We start from the raw sequence: 18,899 nt of genomic DNA, 5'->3' as shown, positions 1-18,899 counted from the left end.
AGGCTGAACGTTTCAAGAAAACTACTTCTTAATATATAGAAGTATATTTATATTATACACCTAGTTATTATAATATTGATATCGATAGGAAATAATAGCATTAACATTCTGGCCACCTGGTGACTTCAGATAAAATGTGCAAGCTAAAAAGTTATCCCATAATCTAGCACAGAAATATAAACTATGACTCTAAAGCCTACGTAAACTATGCTCAGAATAATCATCCCAACCTGATCACGTCAGAATCTCTAGGGGGCTGGAGCCCAGGGAACCAGTATTTATGACCCCTCGCCAGGTGATTAAATATGCAAACAGGGCTGAAAACCACTGGTTCAATGATTAAGTCATAGCATCATGACTGATTTAAGTTTTAAAGCCTAGCAACATAAAGACAGAGTCCTGAGGCTGGATTAGTGGACACTCAGGCCCTTCAAAGATCCATGATCTGAAACCGTTTTTACTGTGTTTTCACTGGCACCTTATTTTTCGATCTGCGCTAATAATATGAAATGGAAGGTTTCACGTTGGGTATCTCATGGCATTTCTGGCATAAGCCAAGACAACGAAGTGATTGTCAATCCTCAATGATATGTACTGCCTAAGATGTCTAACTTTTTAAACTTTACTCTTCAAAGCCAGGACAACTAGAGCCTGTAGAAATCATAAACTTTTGGTACATGACGGAGGCCCGCAAGGGTCACTTTTACCACCTGCTTTTAGAAAGAGCACCTGCATACAAGCATGTGGAGAACCACAAACCAGCGCATAAAAAAGGGTTTATCCCGTGATACGAACTGAGTTCTAGAGAAATGACGAAAAGGAAGAGACAAGAACGAGATGGAGTGGGCGGGTGGCGCAGATTCTCAGGAAGGAAGATTGGAGCGAGAATGACAGGCTTCGAGTGCAAAGGTAGAGAGAAGCATTCTAGGGAAGAGGGTGTAGCAGGAACAGCATGAGGAAGGGTAGAACAAGCACAGTAGTTTGGGAAAGCACTGTGGAAACAGAAGAGTCTCCCCTCAAAGGAGATCCACACCCATGCTGCACACACAGGGTGGGGCCAAGTTATGGAAGGCCTTGAAGGACAGGTTGAGGACTCAAACCTAATCTTCTTGAAAAATGGGGTTACACTTTGGTTTAATACCGAACGTGATTTTGGAAGATTCTTCTTGCAGATTAATAAGCAGACTGCACTGAGATTCAGGGGCTGGGACTGCTGAAGAGAAAAAGAACAACTCAGTATCTTCCAAATGCAGTTCCCTGGATACATCAGGCATTTCAGAAATGTGAGATTTTAAAAACGAGCACTCTACAGCACAACATGCACCTTGGTATTGCTCCAAACTGAATGTCAAATTAATTTTACAAGTCAAAGGATATACTAAAAGGTCTGTCAGCTCTTAACATTAAATATTTCAAGCTATTACTCTAAAGTCTACTGTAGGAAAGCTAATAACAGATCTAATAAATTATATATCATTTATGCTACCTTTACCAGGAAAGGCAACATTCAAACTCATTTTCCCTCTAAAAGAATTGCTTATATAGTCTAAATCTAATGAAAAGAAATACAATCAATAAAAGTTAAGACAATATTCTTTTTTTTTTTTTTAATTTTTTTTTTTTAATTTTTTTTTCAACGTTTGTTTTTGGGACAGAGAGAGACAGAGCATGAACGGGGGAGGGGCAGAGAGAGAGGGAGAGACAGAATCGGAAACAGGCTCCAGGCTCTGAGCCATCAGCCCAGAGCCTGACGCAGGGCTTGAACTCCCGGACCGCGAGATCGTGACCTGGCTGAAGTCGGATGCTTAACCGACTGCACCACCCAGGCGCCCCAAGACAATATTCTTAATATTCTTTTCCTTAAAATGTTAATGCCAAAATGCACGGTTTAGGAAGTTTGCTTTTTCTTAACCATTCTTTGGCATAAAAGCTGCTGGAGGTTTGGATGAATGATTATCCTTTGGTTTCCTACCTGAGAATAAAAGCAATAATCCTAGTAACTATGGGTAATGCATCCTGTGTAGCTGAAAACTCAACTCCCTATTATCACCAGTAACCACAACTGAAGAAACATTTAAATTTTAGACAAATTAGGGGCGCCTAAGTGGCTCAGTTGGTTAATACCTGACTGTTGATTTTGGCTCAGGTCATGATCTCACAGTTTGTGAGTTCGAGCCCCATGTGGGGCTGTGCTGACAGGGAGCCTCCTTAGAATTCTCTTTCTCCCTCTCTCTCTGTCTCTCTCTCTCTCTCTCTGTCTCTCTCTCTCTCACCCTGCCCCTCCCCTGCTCACGCTCTATCTCTCAAAACTAAATAAACATACATTTTTTTAATGTTTATTTAGTTTTGAGAGAGAGAGAGAAATAGAGCGTGAGCAGGGAAGGGGCAGAGAGAGGGAGACACAGAATCCGAAACAGGCTCCAGGTTCCAAGCTGTCAGCACAGAGCCTGAGGTGGGGCACAAACTCATGAACCCTGAGATCATTACCTGAGCCAAAGTTGGACGCTTACCCGACTGAGCCACCCTGGTGCCCCATAAACAAACATTTTAAAAAATAAAAAATAAGTAAATTTAGACAAATTAGAAAATCAGGTGACATCACCAAAAAAAAACCACATACAAACAGTTGAGAAATAGTTCAAGACAAAACCAAACCATTTCCCCCCAGATATTTTATTTTATATATTTTTTTAACGTTTTTATTTATTTTTGGGACAGAGAGAGACAGAGCATGAACGGGGGAGGGGCAGAGAGAGAGGGAGACACAGAATCTGAAGCAGGCTCCAGGCTCTGAGCTGTCAGCGCAGAGCCCGATGCGGGGCTCGAACTCCTGGACCGTGAGATGGTGACCTGGCTGAAGTCGGACGCTTAACCAACTGCGCCACCCAGGCGCCCCTCCCCCCAGATATTTTAAATTAAGAATTCATCAGTATAAAGAACTATATTTGTTGTCTGAAAAAAAAGGCTATGCCAATTAATACTATAGCAAGTTATATATCAGTTTATTTAAATATAAAAAACAGTTAGAAGGAATTAAGTCCATACTAAGTATAACCCATGGTAAGACTTGTTTTCTTAGAACACAAATAGCTCTATCCTGCTCACTCAAACCATGTTACTTTATGTACCAAAAATATATACAATTCTCATACATTATACTTTGCTCAGCCTTTTCTTTTTCTTTCTCTTTTTTAAATTTTTTTTAACGTTTATTTATTTTTGAGACAGAGAGAGGCAGAGCATGAACGGGGGAGGGGCAGAGAGAGAGGGAGACACAGAATCGGAAACAGGCTCCAGGCTCTGAGCCATCAGCCCAGAGCCCGACGCGGGGCTTGAACTCCCGGACCGCGAGATCGTGACCTGAGTTGAAGTCGAATGCTTAACCGACTGAGCCACCCAGGCGCCCCATTCAGCCTTTTCTTTATGTTACTACCCTTTCTTCCAATCAAGATAAAATTTACTACTTTAGAGTTTTAAGATCAGGTTAACATTTTAACAGGTTAATACTCTGTATGCAAAATGCAGGGTCTTATGTATGCTGCTCACTTACTGAATCTGAAGAAAGTTTCAAAGTTTAAAATATTTAGGGACTTTTTTTTAAGCATGACTTTCAAACGCTATTTTCAATTTATAAAAACATGACCAGTAGCTAAACTAATACTAACAAAGCAAAAATATGACAAAGAAACAAGTAGTTACCACTAGAAGGACTTTAAAAACAGAATCACATTTCTAGTAACCCCAACCTGGAGTTCTCTGCCAAAATCTTAGATTAAGAAAGAAAATTAATATTCAAATTAGTCTTTTTATTTTTAATTTCATCCATTTGCCCAGAAAATAACCCAGACCACACTAATCTACTATTTTTCTTGTGGGGCAGTAGTCCTTTTCTTTATCAAAATAATTTTTTAAAACAACATGAAATCAATCACATTATCTCACATGAAATTCTAGAAGTTTACAATTCTCTCAATAAAAACGTAAGGGCCTCACCAAAGATACTCCAAAAACATTAGATAAACACTCTTGGAATTCATTACTATAACTGATACACAAGAAATCCTGTTCATTACGGGGGCACCTGGGTGGCTCAGTGGGTTAAGTGTGGGACTTCAGCTCAAGTCACGATCTCGTGGTCCCTGAGTTCAAGCCCCCCATAGGGCTCACTGCTGTCAGCCTGTCAGCGCAGAGCCTGCTTTGGATCCTCTGCCCCTCCCTCCCCCCCCCCCAAAAAAAAGAAATCCTGCTCATTACAGTAAAAATGTCAAGCAAGCCTATACAGGGTGATGTGATGTGATACGAACTGTGACAATATTTCTTTGGAAAGAAAGATTTACTTTTAGGAGGAGGCAAAGAATCCAAGGAAGCAAAAACCTGTGCCCAAACTTGCACTTCGCCCCCGACCCCCAATAGAAAACTGCAAGGGGGGGCGGGGGGGGGGGACGGAAAAAAAAGAAAATGAACGTTTAAAATAAGGTTTAATGAAAAGAAAATAACGGCATACCCCGCTCCACCAAATACAGCGAAGGGGCTGTCAGGGTCATCTCTAAAAAAATGGTTGAATCTGAATAATTTCAAATCAAAACAGAGGCATACCGATCAGTTGGGCTAATAACAGATGACTTACAAAGCACAGCTACGGCCCCAGACTCGAACATGAGACATTCTTCCTTATGCCTGGTTTCCACGATGAGACTGAGAGGTGGAGGATCCAGTTTGTGATAGATCCGAAATCCTTTGCTGAACGCCATTCTCCTTTCTTCAGAGGCAGCCCTGTGAAAACCAAGCAAAGCAAATGAAGCTAACGTTTCCTTCTGCAGCAAGGACTGCAAGGCATCCAGAAGTCCCTCCCTGCCAGGTTTTGATGGGGGGGGGTGGGGTGGAAAAAAAAAAAAACAAACAAAACAAACGGAGCTCAAGGGAGCGAATGGTTTATTCCAAAAGATAAGCCGTCACTTAATTTTACCCAAAAGCCAGAGGAAAAGCTACCAATTCTCACGGCAAGGCAACAACACAAGGCTTAATTACACTCTAAGTCCACGAACGGTTTGGTTAAGATGAGTTTCCGTTTACTTTGTGTTTACCAAAAGGAAAGATTTTGAGCGTATTTCGTTCGGAGTTGTTTATCAGCTTCCTGCTTCAGGATTTGTCACTACGTTGAAAGGGAACCGATTCGGAAACTTCAAGCCGTCCCTTTGCGGGGGAAGGAGAGGAGGTGGGAGGGAAGGTTAACGAGGCCGGTTCAAAGCTCCTTAGGGGGCAGGAGGAGGGAAAGGATTATCCGACACGACACGACTGGCTCTCCCGGGGGCGGCAGCGAAGGGCAAGGGAAGCGGCACAGGTTACCGCCACCTCCCGCCCGGCCGCAGGCCACCGCCGGCTGGGGAGACAGCAGGCGGAAGCCCGTAAATATGAATGGCCACCCGGGAAGAAGTCACGAGTCGGGACACAGACCCGACCGGGGATCCTCGGGGATCCCGGGCAGACGACCGCCCGGGAAAGCAGCTCCGTCCCAGGGGGGCGAAGCCGCCGAGCCGCCCGATCCCTTTATGCGCCAGCAGAGACGACCCGGCGCCCAGACCGACTTGGTTCCTCTCCCGCGGGCAGGCTGACAGCCGCTGTCACCACAGCCCCCGGCCCGACGCAGCGCCCCGCACAACCTGTAGTCTGCTCACAACCTCGCCCGCCCTCCCGAGCCTGGGCTGCCCGCGGTCGCCCCTCACCGTTCCCGCCCGGGCTGCGGCGGGGGAGGCTGACCAGGAAGCGTCCGCCCGCACGCCCGGCTGCCGGTGGGTCTGGCCGCGGCCGCTCCCCGCCCCCCGCCGGCTCGCTCACCTCTTTCTCCGGCTCCTCCTCCTCCTTCTCCCGCAGCCGCCGCCGCCACAGCCGCCGGAAGCGTCACTTCCGCTCCAGCAGGCCTCTCTTCCGCATTGCGCCGCGGCCGGGGGCGGAAGGCCCGCCCCTCGGGGGAAAGGCGGGGCGTCAGAAGGGAGGCTCCGCCCACTCCGGACCTCCCTGCGAGTCCGAAACGGTGGGCCGTCTGCTTCCTCCACGCGCTGCGACCTTCACCTCAGGCGGCCTGCCGCCGGGGCCGCGGCTGCAGGTCACTGGGGATATGGGGACGAGGAGGATCGGCCTCCCTAGCCCCCTCGCGGGGGCTTTTCAGAACTTACCAACCCTCCCCGTGAGCGCCAAGGAGGGACTCGGGGGAAAAGCTTTGGGGACCGGGTATTGATGTACCCAAGATGGGTGTCAGGACCACCCCCTGTCGCCCCCACCGGCCTGACGGCCGGGGGTGGGGGCGGGGGGGGGTAGGGCTCGGGACTGTCAGCAGGCGGGCCAACCGGACGGCGCCTGAAGAGCTGTCCATGGTGTCTCCACGCCAACAGCGCTCTGTTCCCATCTGAGCGTCTGGATAAGCAGAAGAAAAACTAATGCCTGCTTTGGAACAACTCTGTCGGCTGCCTTTTCTTCTGGCGTGTTCCAGAGCTCTCAGGAACACTGTAGGAGAGTGCCCAGTTGTGCAAACGGTGGAGACTCGGATGTCACAAACCAGGACCTCAAGACTGAGTTGAAACATGGCTGTACTCAGGCAACTATGTTTGTCACTGAATGGCGAAAAGCTTTCGTCAACCACGCAGTTTAATAACGGAAGGCGTCCTAAGCCTTTCGTTTTTTGATTTTTTAACAAATCACGCTATATGGCTAATATCAATGTGTCCCACGGACGTCTCATTCTCTTTCCACTCAGTAGACCTAAATATGGAAATGAAGTCAAAGCCAACGGGGCCAAAAGGAATTGAAATCCTGAAGAACCCAGAACTCTGAGAAACTGTTTCTGCTTGCCTTTGTTTTTTCTTTACCTCTTCCCCTTCTTGCCTTTATTTTAGGAGCAAAAGCAGAATTTAAACTTGTTATCTTGCACAAAGTCATTTCCCCCTCCAGGCCCTGTCATGTGACTTGATTTAACATTTCTTCATCCATTTTAGAGAAGCTGGACCCACCCTGGTTTCAGGATACTAAAGTAGCTCTAATTCGTTAGAAAAAGAAGCCATTTCTTTTCTAGAAGGAGAGATCCAAAGACACATTTAGTTCTGAGAACTGGAGGGGATTTCTCATTTAGTACTATTTACTTAGAAAAAAGGTGTTTTTGATGTTAGTAGTGGTTACTGACAACAGCCTCAGAATTAAACCTAATTTAAACTACTAGACTGTGGTTGCTTTTTTTTTTTTTTTCCAGAAGAATCCATCTCAATTAGAGATTGCATTTGATGGAAAAAAAGTAGATGGGAGTGGGTGAGAATGGAAATTTTATTTGCCTATTCAGTTATAATGCCTCTCTAGCCCTGAAGGCATGGCAGATGTATGCACCAGAAAAACATATGGAAGGATATTTTGCTCCAGGAGAGATGTTGATGTTATTGAATACTTTGCTTGGGAGTTGTTTTTTTATGACAGCTGAGATCCAGAAAAGAGAAGTTGTTAAAAAATTACTGTTTCAAGTAGAGTTGGGGCCGGAAACCAAACTTGCCCACCCCAAACCTAAGCTCACTTCCATCATGCCTGTCTGGGAGGCTGCAATGAAGAGTCCCCCACGCCCCCACCCCTACTTCTCAGAGTGGGAATTGTGGGTACCGGGCTCTTTTAGAAGCAGGTGTTCTGCCTACTTCTGATTTCTTTTGATTTGGGACTAAGGAGAGTAAGGTCAAAGTTTCTTGGTTCTGGGTGTGAACTGCTATTTCCTTCTTCAAAATAAACTGGGTGGAGGCAGGAGAGATAAGCAGGACTCATTCCTAGAGCTGTCAGAAGGCCACAACCTTTCCAAATCCTTTCAAAATGGATCTTTTAGTCATGAATAAGTATGCCCAGGGTTTGAAAACTCAAAGGCCATTTTACTAGTGACTTCTATAGAATGTAATTCCTTCTTTTTCTTGTCCCTCTTTACTACTTACGCTTGTTACAGCACATGGAAATAGCCAAATTTTCACCAGGTTTGAAGAGCGTCGGTGGGGGTTGGGAGGGGAGAGCACTGACTTAAAATACAAGTTACGTGGCACACACAAACGTCTTACTGAGGTCTTAAGGGCCCACAGAGATGTGCTGACACTTTCTTGACCCTTCAAAATGAGCAATGAGGCCTGTGGGTAGTCTCAAAAATAGCACATCCTAATCCCTGGGACATGTGAATGTTAATTTATAGGGAAAACAAGTCTTTGCTGCTGTGATTGAGTTAAGGATCTTGAGATTATTTTGCTTTCTCTGGGCAGGCCCTAAATGCAATCACAGCTGTTCTTATAGGGTGGCAGAGAGAAACTAGACACACACAGAGGCAATATGAAGACAGAAGTAGAGACGGGAGCAAGGTGGCCACTAGCCAAAGAATGTCAGCAGCCCCCAGAAGCTGGGAGAGAGCAGGAAGGATTCTTCCCTAGAGCCTTTGGAGCCTTTGGAACATGCACTGCCACCACCTTGATTTTGTACTTCCGGGTTCCAGCACTGTGAGAAAAGCCCTATTGTTTTAAACTACCCGGTTTGTGATCACTTGTTACAACAGCCACAGACAATTAATGTAAGACTTAAGTGACTTTCCATCAGGAGAGAACCTGAGGTCAGCCAAACAGCCCCAATGCCATTTTTAAAAACCGTACCACGTCACAAGACTACAAGTGTTGACAGATGTCTTAACACGAATTAGTAGTAGGGCCTACTTTTCCGTACAGCCTGAATTTTATCAAAATGCTAGAAAACAACTGGCAAACTTGGGGAATACGAACGGCCTCATTCAGTTCTCTTTAATAGGCTCTTGTTCAGGTTACATACACCAGAGCTAGCTTTTACATCAGGATCTCCAGAGAGCTATTAGTATATAGAAAGGGGTGGCTTCTTGTTGAAGAGAAACTAGTGGTCCTGAGGGGCAACACAAGAGTAGGTACCAAATAGCATTAGCTGTTTCCTGTGCATGAACTTACGGCAATCAGTGAAGAATGAGACTTTAACTTGGCAAAACAGAAACGCTGTAAGTAGAAAATATAGTCAGCTGGAGAGCAGAATCATTGTGAAAATAAAACCAAACAAAAACTTCAAAGACTGAAAAACTGCTCATGCACACATCAAGAAACTTGTGTGACAAAAAGTTTTCGTTTCAAAACAACAGACCGACTCCAAGGAGCTCAAGTGAAGGGGTTTGTTTTCACGACACGCAAGATTCTCATGGATATCAAAGGATCTGAGCAGTACAGCAAGGCCCGACCTCACTGAGATGGGAGCTAGAGGGTGTCGCCTGTCAACCTGGATCTTGGTCCCTAAACAGGTGTCTCTGGAGTTTCAACAACTAAGGTTACATGCAAAGGTAAGCTTTCATGGGCAAGGTGGTTTTGTAGAGTGGCTTAAGATGGCTTCCACAGAATTTGTCAGACCTTTCACCCTTCACTATGTGTTTTGGATCATCAAGCACAGGATATAGAATGTATTTACCTGAAGATCTTTTTAAATAAGAGCCCCAAAACTAAGGACCACTGTATATGGGCATTCTCAGTGATCTGCATGATTGGTAACATCCAAGCCCCAGCCCTAGAAGAAAGCCAATATAAATTACTGGGGCCTGAAGGTCCAGAAGCAGGCCAGGGGCCGGTCAACATTGCACATCAAAACCAATTCCAAGTAACAATTTTTAGCCCGTCTGCCTTTGCCAGGCAGTCTGAAACCACTCTCAGCAACTGAATCGGGTATCCATACAGTTTCCATTTTGGAGGGCAGTCTCCAAAGCATTTTGGACAATGACAGCCTTACCAAAGCAGAAGGTCTCCCAAACATTCAGTCATACTTCATTCTTACTACAAGTAGAAGTTATTGTTCTCATTTTCATTTACTTGAAAAAACAAACCAAAATTGTGGTTACAGTCAGCGATTACAGTTACAGTGTGGTTATAGCAAAAGTCCCTTTACTATGTGGATATCACCATGTCAGAGAGGAGTTCTGGTAACCAGACTGAAGTAGCATCTTACATAATGCCCTTTGGAGCTCTACAACATTTGGCCATTTTTTAGGATTTCATGACTTCAAGAGAAATTAGCATTCAAAACAAAATTAGGCACTTAATCAAAACTCACTGCACTGTATACACTTAAATTTAAGGGGGTAGACTTTACTGTTTAGAAAATCATACCTCAATAAAGCTGGCTTTAAAGAAATTCGGGAGCTTTACATTTTAGTCTAGTCTCATGAGGAAAAGGTGCTCACTGAGGCTTGTGTAGTTTGGGGCCAGTTCTGGGTGATAAGATTATTACCGCAGGCAACAATGGCTCAGGTCAACTGAAGCCCTCTGGGGGATGACATGGAACATACCTGAGAGATTAGAAGTTGGCCTGGTAGCCATGAAATCATGCCCCTCCCATGTCCCGCAAGGAGATCCTGGGCATCAGTGAGCCAGAGTGGCGGAGAGACGAAGGGCAGCTCCTGGAGACCTGCAACTCCTCAGAGCTGAGACTCTGGGTTGAGGAGGCCCGGTCAGCCTCGGATCTGAGACTTTAATTCCTTCCATTTCTGATCGAGAGGCCATGATCTCCGTTCTCAGGCTCCCCTGGCCTCCTCCAGCCCCTTCTTCTTTCCCCCTTATTGTCGCTCCCCCTCAATAATCTCTTGTACGTCTACTGCTAGCTCGGCAATTGCTCCCCAGAGGCCCCCAACTACTGGGTATTTCTCTTTCCACCCCCTTCTTTGCCCGAGGGCTGTTCCCTGGGACATCAGCTGCTGGACACTCCAGCCCGCCACACAGGCCCAGAGAAAGCCCTCGGGCAGAGGTGCAGGTGTGTGCAGGAATTCAAGCATCAACAGCAGGCTGGGGGGTTGGGGCCAACAGCACTGGTGTAATGCAGCAATCAGTCTTTATGACTAGGGTTTATATGGTCTCAATAAAAATAACTTTCCTTCGGGAAAACCTTTCTCACGCATTCTAGAGTTGATTCAGAAGACTCCTCCAAAAGGAAAAACTGAAAAAGCAAACCCTTAGCTTTATGAAAATGTCACCCTCTACTCACCTTTTGCCAGTTCCCTTCATAAGAAAGGATGTCCTTTAGACATTTCAGGAGAATTTTTTCCTGGTTGAGACAGGGGAGCCACTTGCCTTACGCACACGTCTATGTTAAGGTCACCTTCTGTCAAGGTCCCAGTGTGGTAATCAAGTCCATTCCTGAAACCGAAACAGCCTGCTCGGCTGCAGAGGATAACAAGTCTCAAAGCTGACTGCAGGAGTCCTTACAAGTAGACACAGGAAAAGCCATCAGTCGAATGGGTTTGGAAACATAAATTTAAGGCACAAATGATGTGCAGGTCATGTGTGTACATGTTTGTATGTTTGATTCCATTGAAGTTCTCATTTCAACTCTACTTAGAATTAATGTTTTCTCATTTCAATTCTGTTTAGAAGGCCACTATTGTGGAACAGAATGAGTATGCAGGGATAAGTAATGTTCCTACAATAAAGATAAAACTGACAGGGGCGCCTGGGTGGCTCAGTCTGTTGGGCGTCTGACTTTGGCTCAGGTCATGATCTCCCAGCTCGTGAGTTTGAGTGCCGCATTGGGCTCTGGGCTGACAGCTCAGAGCCTGGAGCCTGCTTCCGATTCTGTGTCTCCCTCTTTCTCTGCCCCTCTCCCACTCACGCTCTCTTTCTCTCAAAAATAAATAAGCTCTAAAAAAGTTAAAAAAAAAAAAAGATAAAACTGAAGTGCATGTTTTCTATTCTAATTATTTGACCTGACCAAGAGCACACATGCTAAGAGTCTCACCGTATCAGAGTCCTATGAAATGTTCTAACTAAAATTAGTCACCAGCAAAATACAACAAAGGATCTATTTAAAAATTAATTTAATGCTTGGCTAAAGCTTAATTACATATATAGTTATCAAACAATAGTCCTTAATTTCCAAAAAGTTCCTCTTGAAAATCACAGAATCAGAAAGCATAAACTTTAAAACAAGTTCTCTGAATATTTACAATGTGGTATAAACATTATAGAAGACCAAGGATCTTAAATTGCCTGGGTGTAGCTCGTCAGCAAGGCGTATTCTTTATTGCATATATAACTCACATATGTGGGATTTTAAATAAAATGACAGACTACGAAAATTCAAATGCATGTATTTTTGTAAGCTGGTCAGGGGGGTAGACTCATGAATGAGACAGGACAGTCAGCCCAAAACCATGCAGTTAGGTTTGTGGGGCTGTTATTTCCCAAAGTTAAACTTCTGTGTGTTCTTTTCAAAAACCTATGTTGCATATATTATTCAGAGTTCATATTAAACCCTCATTAGACTGTAATGCTGATTCAAGGAAGAAAGTTTCCATTCACCCAATGACTAAGTCCACACTCCACTCTCAATTTTAAGGCAGCAAAGCTACAGTGATAGCAACTGCTAACCAAAAGGTGACGAACACTTAGTCACTTGCCAGCCCTTTTGTTGCAACAGGGTAGTAATTCCCTAAGACAACTTGCTACTGAGTAATAATCTGCTGTTAAAAGGCTTACTCTGTAGAAAAACACCACAAATTTCCAGTGTGAAAGTAACTCCACGATGGTATAAATATATATATGCATAATTACACAATTTACACTGCACACATCGTTTACAGAGAACAATTAACTGAGGTTAATTTGAATAACCATATAAAATATTTCTGTAAACAAAGTATGACAGGCAGTAAGGAAACATTAACAGGCTTCCTAGAAATAATGTGAATTCCTTCCATTCCAAAGAAATTGCATTTAAGGACACAGTCTTGAATATTAATAATGTTCTTTGTATTAAAACAAGAATCAATATTTTACAGTTTAAGAAACTTTACATATATACAACATTTATACACTGGGAATGGTATTAAAGCAAACAGGCTTTTTTAGTCTCACAGATCTATTTTCCTTCAATCAAAGACTTAAATTCTTTCACATTGTGGTCACTTGCAACAGACATAGCATGATCCAGAGCGCGAACACTTGCAAGGAGTTTTACTATCTGTTTTATGTTTTCCCTAAAAAAGAAAAAAAAAAATGCAGCAACATTTCATTAATTAGTACAAAAGCCTTCGAAGGAGAATTTGTTTTTGACTTTATGACCATTTTTGAGGTTTGCAATCCATTTTTTCAAGCACACATTTTTAAAGAAGACAGAAATAAGCAAACTACGGCATATAAAAAAAACTGTCCATATAAAAACAAAGCTTGTATAGTTTAAAGGACTAGCCCAGAGATCAAGGATCCACTTTCTAAAACAAAAACACCCCCGAATTTCACTCAGATCAATTCTATCATTCACAGCTAGAAAGGAAAGAAAGAGATCTGCTGCCAAACTACTTTCAGAGCCCTGCCCTTTCCCGCCCAAACCAGGGTCCGAGCTCTTTCAGATCATATCTGCAACACAAATCGTATTTGTGTCTTCATCCCCAATCCATCCACCAACCCAGCATAATCTCCACTCTACCAAAATTCACTAAGAGGGGCGCCTGGGTGGCGCAGTCGGTTAAGCATCCGACTTCAGCTCAGGTCACGATCTCATGGTCTGTGGGTTCGAGCCCCGCGTCAGGCTCTGGGCTGATGGCTCAGAGCCTGGAGCCTGTTTCCGATTCTGTGTCTCCCCCTCTCTCTGCCCCTCCCCCGTTCATGCTCTGTCTCTCTCTGTCCCAAAAATAAATAAACGTTAAAAAAAAAAAAAAAAATTCACTAAGAAAGCAGTAAACTGGCTTCCTCTATCACCCCGGCCAGCAGTCATTCTGTGTAGCCCTCAAATTTTAGCATACATCTAAGTTACCTAGAGGGTTGCCGAAACCCAGATCCCCAGGCCCCCTACCCAGAATTCTGATTCAGTAGGTCTGGGGTGGGGCCTGAGAATTTGCATTTCTAACAAAGCTCCCAGGTGAGGCTGATGCTGCGATTCAGGAACCACTTTCAGAATGACCACTTATTTGAACCAAGTGTGAGAAACAGCACACAATGTGACATTAGCTGTCTCTTTTCCTCTGCAAATTGTAGCAAGCACTCTTTAGGGAAGGATTATAATTTGTAAAACTTTGTAACCCACATGGAACTTATTTTACTGGTGTGTGGCACACAGCAAGTGCTTACAATAGCTGTTGAAGTTCTTTTCTGTAGAAAAATAAACACCGTTTGTTGACATTTAACTTCCTAACAAAAAAGACTATTTTTTAAAAATGTTTTTCTTTATTTTGAGAGAGAGAGGGAGAGAGAATGCACGTGTGCTCAGGGGAGGGGCAGAGAGAGAGAGAGGGAGAGCCCATGCAGGGCTCAATCTCAGGAACCCTGAGATCACGACCTGAGCCAAGAGCAACAGTCAGACGCTTAACTGACTGAGCCAACCACCCGGGCGCCCCAAAACACTGTTAAGTATACACACATCAAAGTTTAAAAAGTGAATAGGACTTATCTAGCAAAAAAACACTGGGAAGAAATATTAGTGCCAGGAAATAACAACACCAAAGATGAAATTAAAAAATAAATCAAAATCACCTGCTGAAAGAAGTTTACCACTAAAACCTTTACTGCCTACTTGGTTTTTTAATCTTATTGTAAGAGATAGCAAATTTTCTTTTAAGAAAATAAGGTTCTTCTCCATGGAAGGCAAATGAAGGAAGAGAAAAAACGTTTTGTTACAGGGGTATGACTAATGGTATGTATTCTGAAAATGAAAACTGTGACATTTGGAAGAATTTATGAAACTTTAAAAAAAATTCTTTCAAATTTACTTGTTATTCTTACTTTTTATGCTAGAGATTTGTCCCAAAATTACACGAACATCCAAGACAAGGTCCCCAGAAAGGTACAATGGTTCCTTTATTCACTCCTTCTCTGCAACCCCTGGCAAAAAATATGTACAAGCTGCTCCCCCAAAATCATGAGGGATGACCTTCAGTCTATGATATGGATACCAAAAAACTCAACACAGAACACAGATGTCCCCAAATTGGCATATCATCTTTAGTACACTTTAAGTTTCAGTGACTGGCTTTTTGAGGGTTTACATCTATATAATGAACCCCCAGAGATTAAGATCCAGGACATTCCAACAGCCTGAAATCTCCCCAATTCTTCAAGGGAAGAGGCAGAGAAAACATTCAATCTCCTTAGGGATGCTAGCTACTTAATGAAGTCTTTCTTAACACCTTCATAAATAACATACTGAAAAAAGCTTAGGTGAAACATAAATATGAAAAATGATGTGTTTTTGGTAGGTTTGCCAATACAACATCAGCGTACACAATTTAAAGTAAAATACAAACGTGACTCTAAGACATTTTAATAATAAATGTGACAAAAACTAAAGACTCTAGGTCACCGTTTCATTCAACAATCGCAGAAAATTACCTTGCATTTCTTTTTTCCACATCAGAACATCCGATACTGTTTCTGTAGATTGTGTCTGCTAAGTGCACAAGGTATCGACAGAAGTTTTCTAACTGAGAGATAGTTCTTTCTCCTTTCAGATTCATGAACCACTGCTTGGGGAAACAATTGATTACCTATGAAGAAGAAAGATGTAAAATGAAACAGAACAAAATAAAGTGTCTAAAAGCTGATCCCAGACAGCGGGTATAAGTCGCAGGCAGGCTGTTGCACTACATACAGCTCATCACTTGACAGGGATATCCTCTTAAACCCGACTTCCCACAGTAGCTATCCAAATACACCTGAATATATCTGTATTTTTAGCTTCCACAGATTGGGATTCACAAAAGATAAATAACCTCCAGTATTTAATTAGGGACATAATATTGACAACACAATTGCTTCACCTTCCTGTCTTCCAGGAATCTCTAAATGAACTGAACTGTCCTTTTATCAGCAGCTTTTGACATAACAACATGTGTGGCATAAACATCATATTGTAAGCCTCCCCATCCAGAACGACTCGGTGAGCAGGCGTCCATGCTGGCCCAGAGTGGGGTCCAGACTGCATCGTACCAGAGGCTGGGGGGCGGGGGCAGCTTAGGGCAAGAGCCTAAGCAAGGTGAACAGGGCAGTGTCAGTACTAAACTCAAGCAAGGTGAGGCTGATCCCCATAGGGGAGAGGGTAGTGTACTAGCAGAATTCAGTCCAAGTGGGTCGAGAAGGTTCCCCACTAAGGAACCCAGGGATGCTTGGAAAAATGAGTGATTCCAGAGCTGGCACTAAGCAAGGAGAAGATGAGCCTGGAACAGCAAGTGCCAGAAAGCAAGAAAATGCTCCCTCAAAATGAGACGACATGCTATAAGGTCACAGAAGTCAACAAGGGGCTCTAATGAAGTCTGGGAAAGCTTCTGCCAAAAATGCAGAATTTGAATCCAATCATCAGAGAATATCAAACAGAGCCAAACTGAGGGTCACTCTGCAAAATAACTGGCACATCATCTTTAAAAGTGTCGAGGTTTTATAAAGGCCAAGGAAAAACAAGAACTCTTCCGGATTAAAGGAGACTAAGGAAGACATGATTTTTTTTTTTTTTTTTTTTTTTTTAAGGAAGACATGATAATTAAATGCCAAGGATGATCTGGGAATTTCTTTTGCCGATGATGTGATACTTCGGACATAACTGACAAAACCTGAAGGGTCTCAAAGATTAGGTGACAGTAACAGATAAAAGATGTTGACAGTGACACTATAATTATGTATAAGAACATCCCTGTCTATAGGAAACGGACATAAAAATATTTGGGACAGGGGGCTATCATGTCACAAACTGACTGTGATGTAGTTGAGGGAAAAAACTTTGTACTGCACTTTCAATTTTAACTTTTGAATTGTTTCAAAAAATGTTTTTTAAAAAGATCCCATTGGAGGTACCTGGCTGGTTCAGTCAATAGAGCATGCAACTCTTGATCTTGGGGTGGTTAAGTCTGAGCCCCACATTCGCTGGGTGTAGAGATTACTTAAAAAAATAAAATCTTTAGGGGCATGTGGGTGGCTCAGTCAGTTGAGCGTCTGACTTCGGCTCAGGTGCTGACCTCAGGGTTTGTAAGTTCGAGCCCCGCATCAGGCTCCCTGCTGTCAGTGTGAAGGGAGCTCCCTTTGGATCCTCTGTCCCCCTCCCCCACTGGTGCTCTCTCCCTCAAAAATAAAAACATTATAAAAAAAATCTTGAAAAAATAAATAAATGAAATTGTGTAACCCCCACATATAAAGTAGAAAAAATATTAAAATGATTTCTTAAACCAGAGAGCCCGTTTCTTTAATAACATTCAAAACAACATTCACCCAACCGTTAAAAATTAATTACCCTGAAATTACAACTTTCATTAACACCTACAAAAATGACATAATAGATGGAAAGAAGAATAAATACAAACATAACTATACACATTTTTATGTAAAAAATGTTAAGGGGGTTCAGAACTACTGGGAGGCAAACTGATTGTCAACATTACACCAAGTTCAATAATCAAAGGGGTTTTCTTAAAATCCTAAAATCTCTCTTCAAACAAAGGAAACTTAACTCATTCTCATTTATATGCTTTAAAAACTACAATGTGTGTCATTTAACTCACATTTTGGGCTTTTTTGATGCTGTCATCTCCATATTCTGAATTCTGAAAAGCCATGAGAATGTATCTATTTAATAAACCATCTATTGATAACTCCTGAAGAGTTTTATTCGAGAAAATGCCGTACCACTGAAGAAAATTCCCTAATAGCTAGAAAGAGAGAAAAAAAAAATTATTTTCCTCCAGATCGAAATATAACTGACACGTAACATTGCATAAGGTGTACAACATAATGATTTCACAGAAGTATATATACCGTATTGTAAAATGATTACCACAGTAGTATCTTTCACCTAATTGTAAATTTTTTCCCATGTGATGAGAACTTCAAAAAAAAAAAAAATTTTTTTTTTAATTTTTTTTTTCAACGTTTTTTAATTTATTTTTGGGAGAGAGAGAGAGACAGAGCACGAACGGGGGAGGGGCAGAGAGAGAGGGAGACCCAGAATCGGAAACAGGCTCCAGGCTCCGAGCCATCAGCCCAGAGCCCGACGCGGGGCTCGAACTCACGGACCGCGAGATCGTGACCTGGCTGAAGTCGGACGCTTAACCGACTGCGCCACCCAGGCGCCCCCAAAAAAATTTTTTTTTAAATGTGTATCTTTATTTTTGAGACAGAGCCTGAGCAGGGGAGAGGCAGAGAGAGAGGGAGACACAGAATCAGAAACAGACTCCAGGCTCCAAGCTGTCAGCACAGAGCCCGACACGGGGCTCGAACTCATCAACTGCGAGATCATGACCTGAGCTGAAGTCAGATGCTGAACTGACTGAGCCACCCAGGCCCCCCCCCCCCCCCATGTGATGAGAACTTTTAAGATTTACTCCCTTAGCCAACTTTCAAATATACAACACATTATTAACTGTAGTCACCATGTTGTACATTACATACATAGATTTTATCTTATAATTGGAAGTCTGTACTTTTTGACCCCTTTCACCTAATCCCCCCCAACCTGGACTCCTCACTTCGGCAATCACAAATCAGATCTCTGTTTCTGTAAGTCTGGATCTTTTTTTTTTTACAAGAAGAGAAACTATTGAGGAGTTAAGCAACTAAATTAAGTCAAAGAAACTACAGTAAAACACACCTTATGAAATACAGTGGACCGTGTCTTGCCAACGTACTAATAAACAGTTTTAAAGGGTCCAAATATTGCCCCGAATGACTGAAGATCTGAATTTTAAGCTTTAATTAAAATTAACGAATTCTAATGTAAACAGCCACATGGAGCTAGTGGCTACTGTACAGGACGGTGCAAGAACAGAACGTCTTCCATCATAACAGAAAGTACTTCTGGGGAAGTACCGACTCTTAGATAAATGTCCTCCATTCAAAATCATGTTTAAGTGAGTCCCACAACCATCCTCAAAA

The 18,899-nt window shown here is 43.0% G+C and overlaps 2 protein-coding genes across 12 annotated transcripts in view; both read right to left on the bottom strand.

Moving 5' to 3' along the window:
- Positions 1-5,952, bottom strand: part of SYNJ1 (synaptojanin 1) — a 90,307-nt gene extending 84,355 nt beyond the window's left edge. For all 11 annotated transcript variants that reach the window (XM_023238799.2, XM_023238802.2, XM_045036674.1 and 8 more), the window contains exons 1-2: positions 5,836-5,952; positions 4,628-4,773 (exon numbers count right to left, since the gene is read on the bottom strand). In XM_023238799.2, coding sequence (XP_023094567.2) covers positions 4,628-4,751 — 124 coding nt within the window. In that variant the 5' untranslated portion in view covers positions 4,752-4,773; positions 5,836-5,952. The remainder of the gene's footprint in view (positions 1-4,627; positions 4,774-5,835) is intronic.
- A 5,897-nt stretch (positions 5,953-11,849) lies between these two features.
- PAXBP1 (PAX3 and PAX7 binding protein 1) overlaps positions 11,850-18,899 on the bottom strand; it is a 34,654-nt gene continuing 27,604 nt past the window's right edge. Inside the window, exons 16-18 of the mRNA XM_023238798.2 lie at positions 17,531-17,677; positions 15,375-15,529; positions 11,850-13,027 (exon numbers count right to left, since the gene is read on the bottom strand). Of these exons, the coding sequence (XP_023094566.1) occupies positions 12,910-13,027; positions 15,375-15,529; positions 17,531-17,677 (420 nt within the window). The 3' untranslated portion in view covers positions 11,850-12,909. The remainder of the gene's footprint in view (positions 13,028-15,374; positions 15,530-17,530; positions 17,678-18,899) is intronic.

This window comes from Felis catus, chromosome C2 (genome assembly GCF_018350175.1).
Source record: "Felis catus isolate Fca126 chromosome C2, F.catus_Fca126_mat1.0, whole genome shotgun sequence".
Classification (NCBI taxonomy): Eukaryota; Metazoa; Chordata; class Mammalia; order Carnivora; family Felidae; genus Felis; species Felis catus.
Note: the sequence above shows the minus strand (reverse complement) of the source record. Positions and strands in the feature narration are given on the sequence as shown.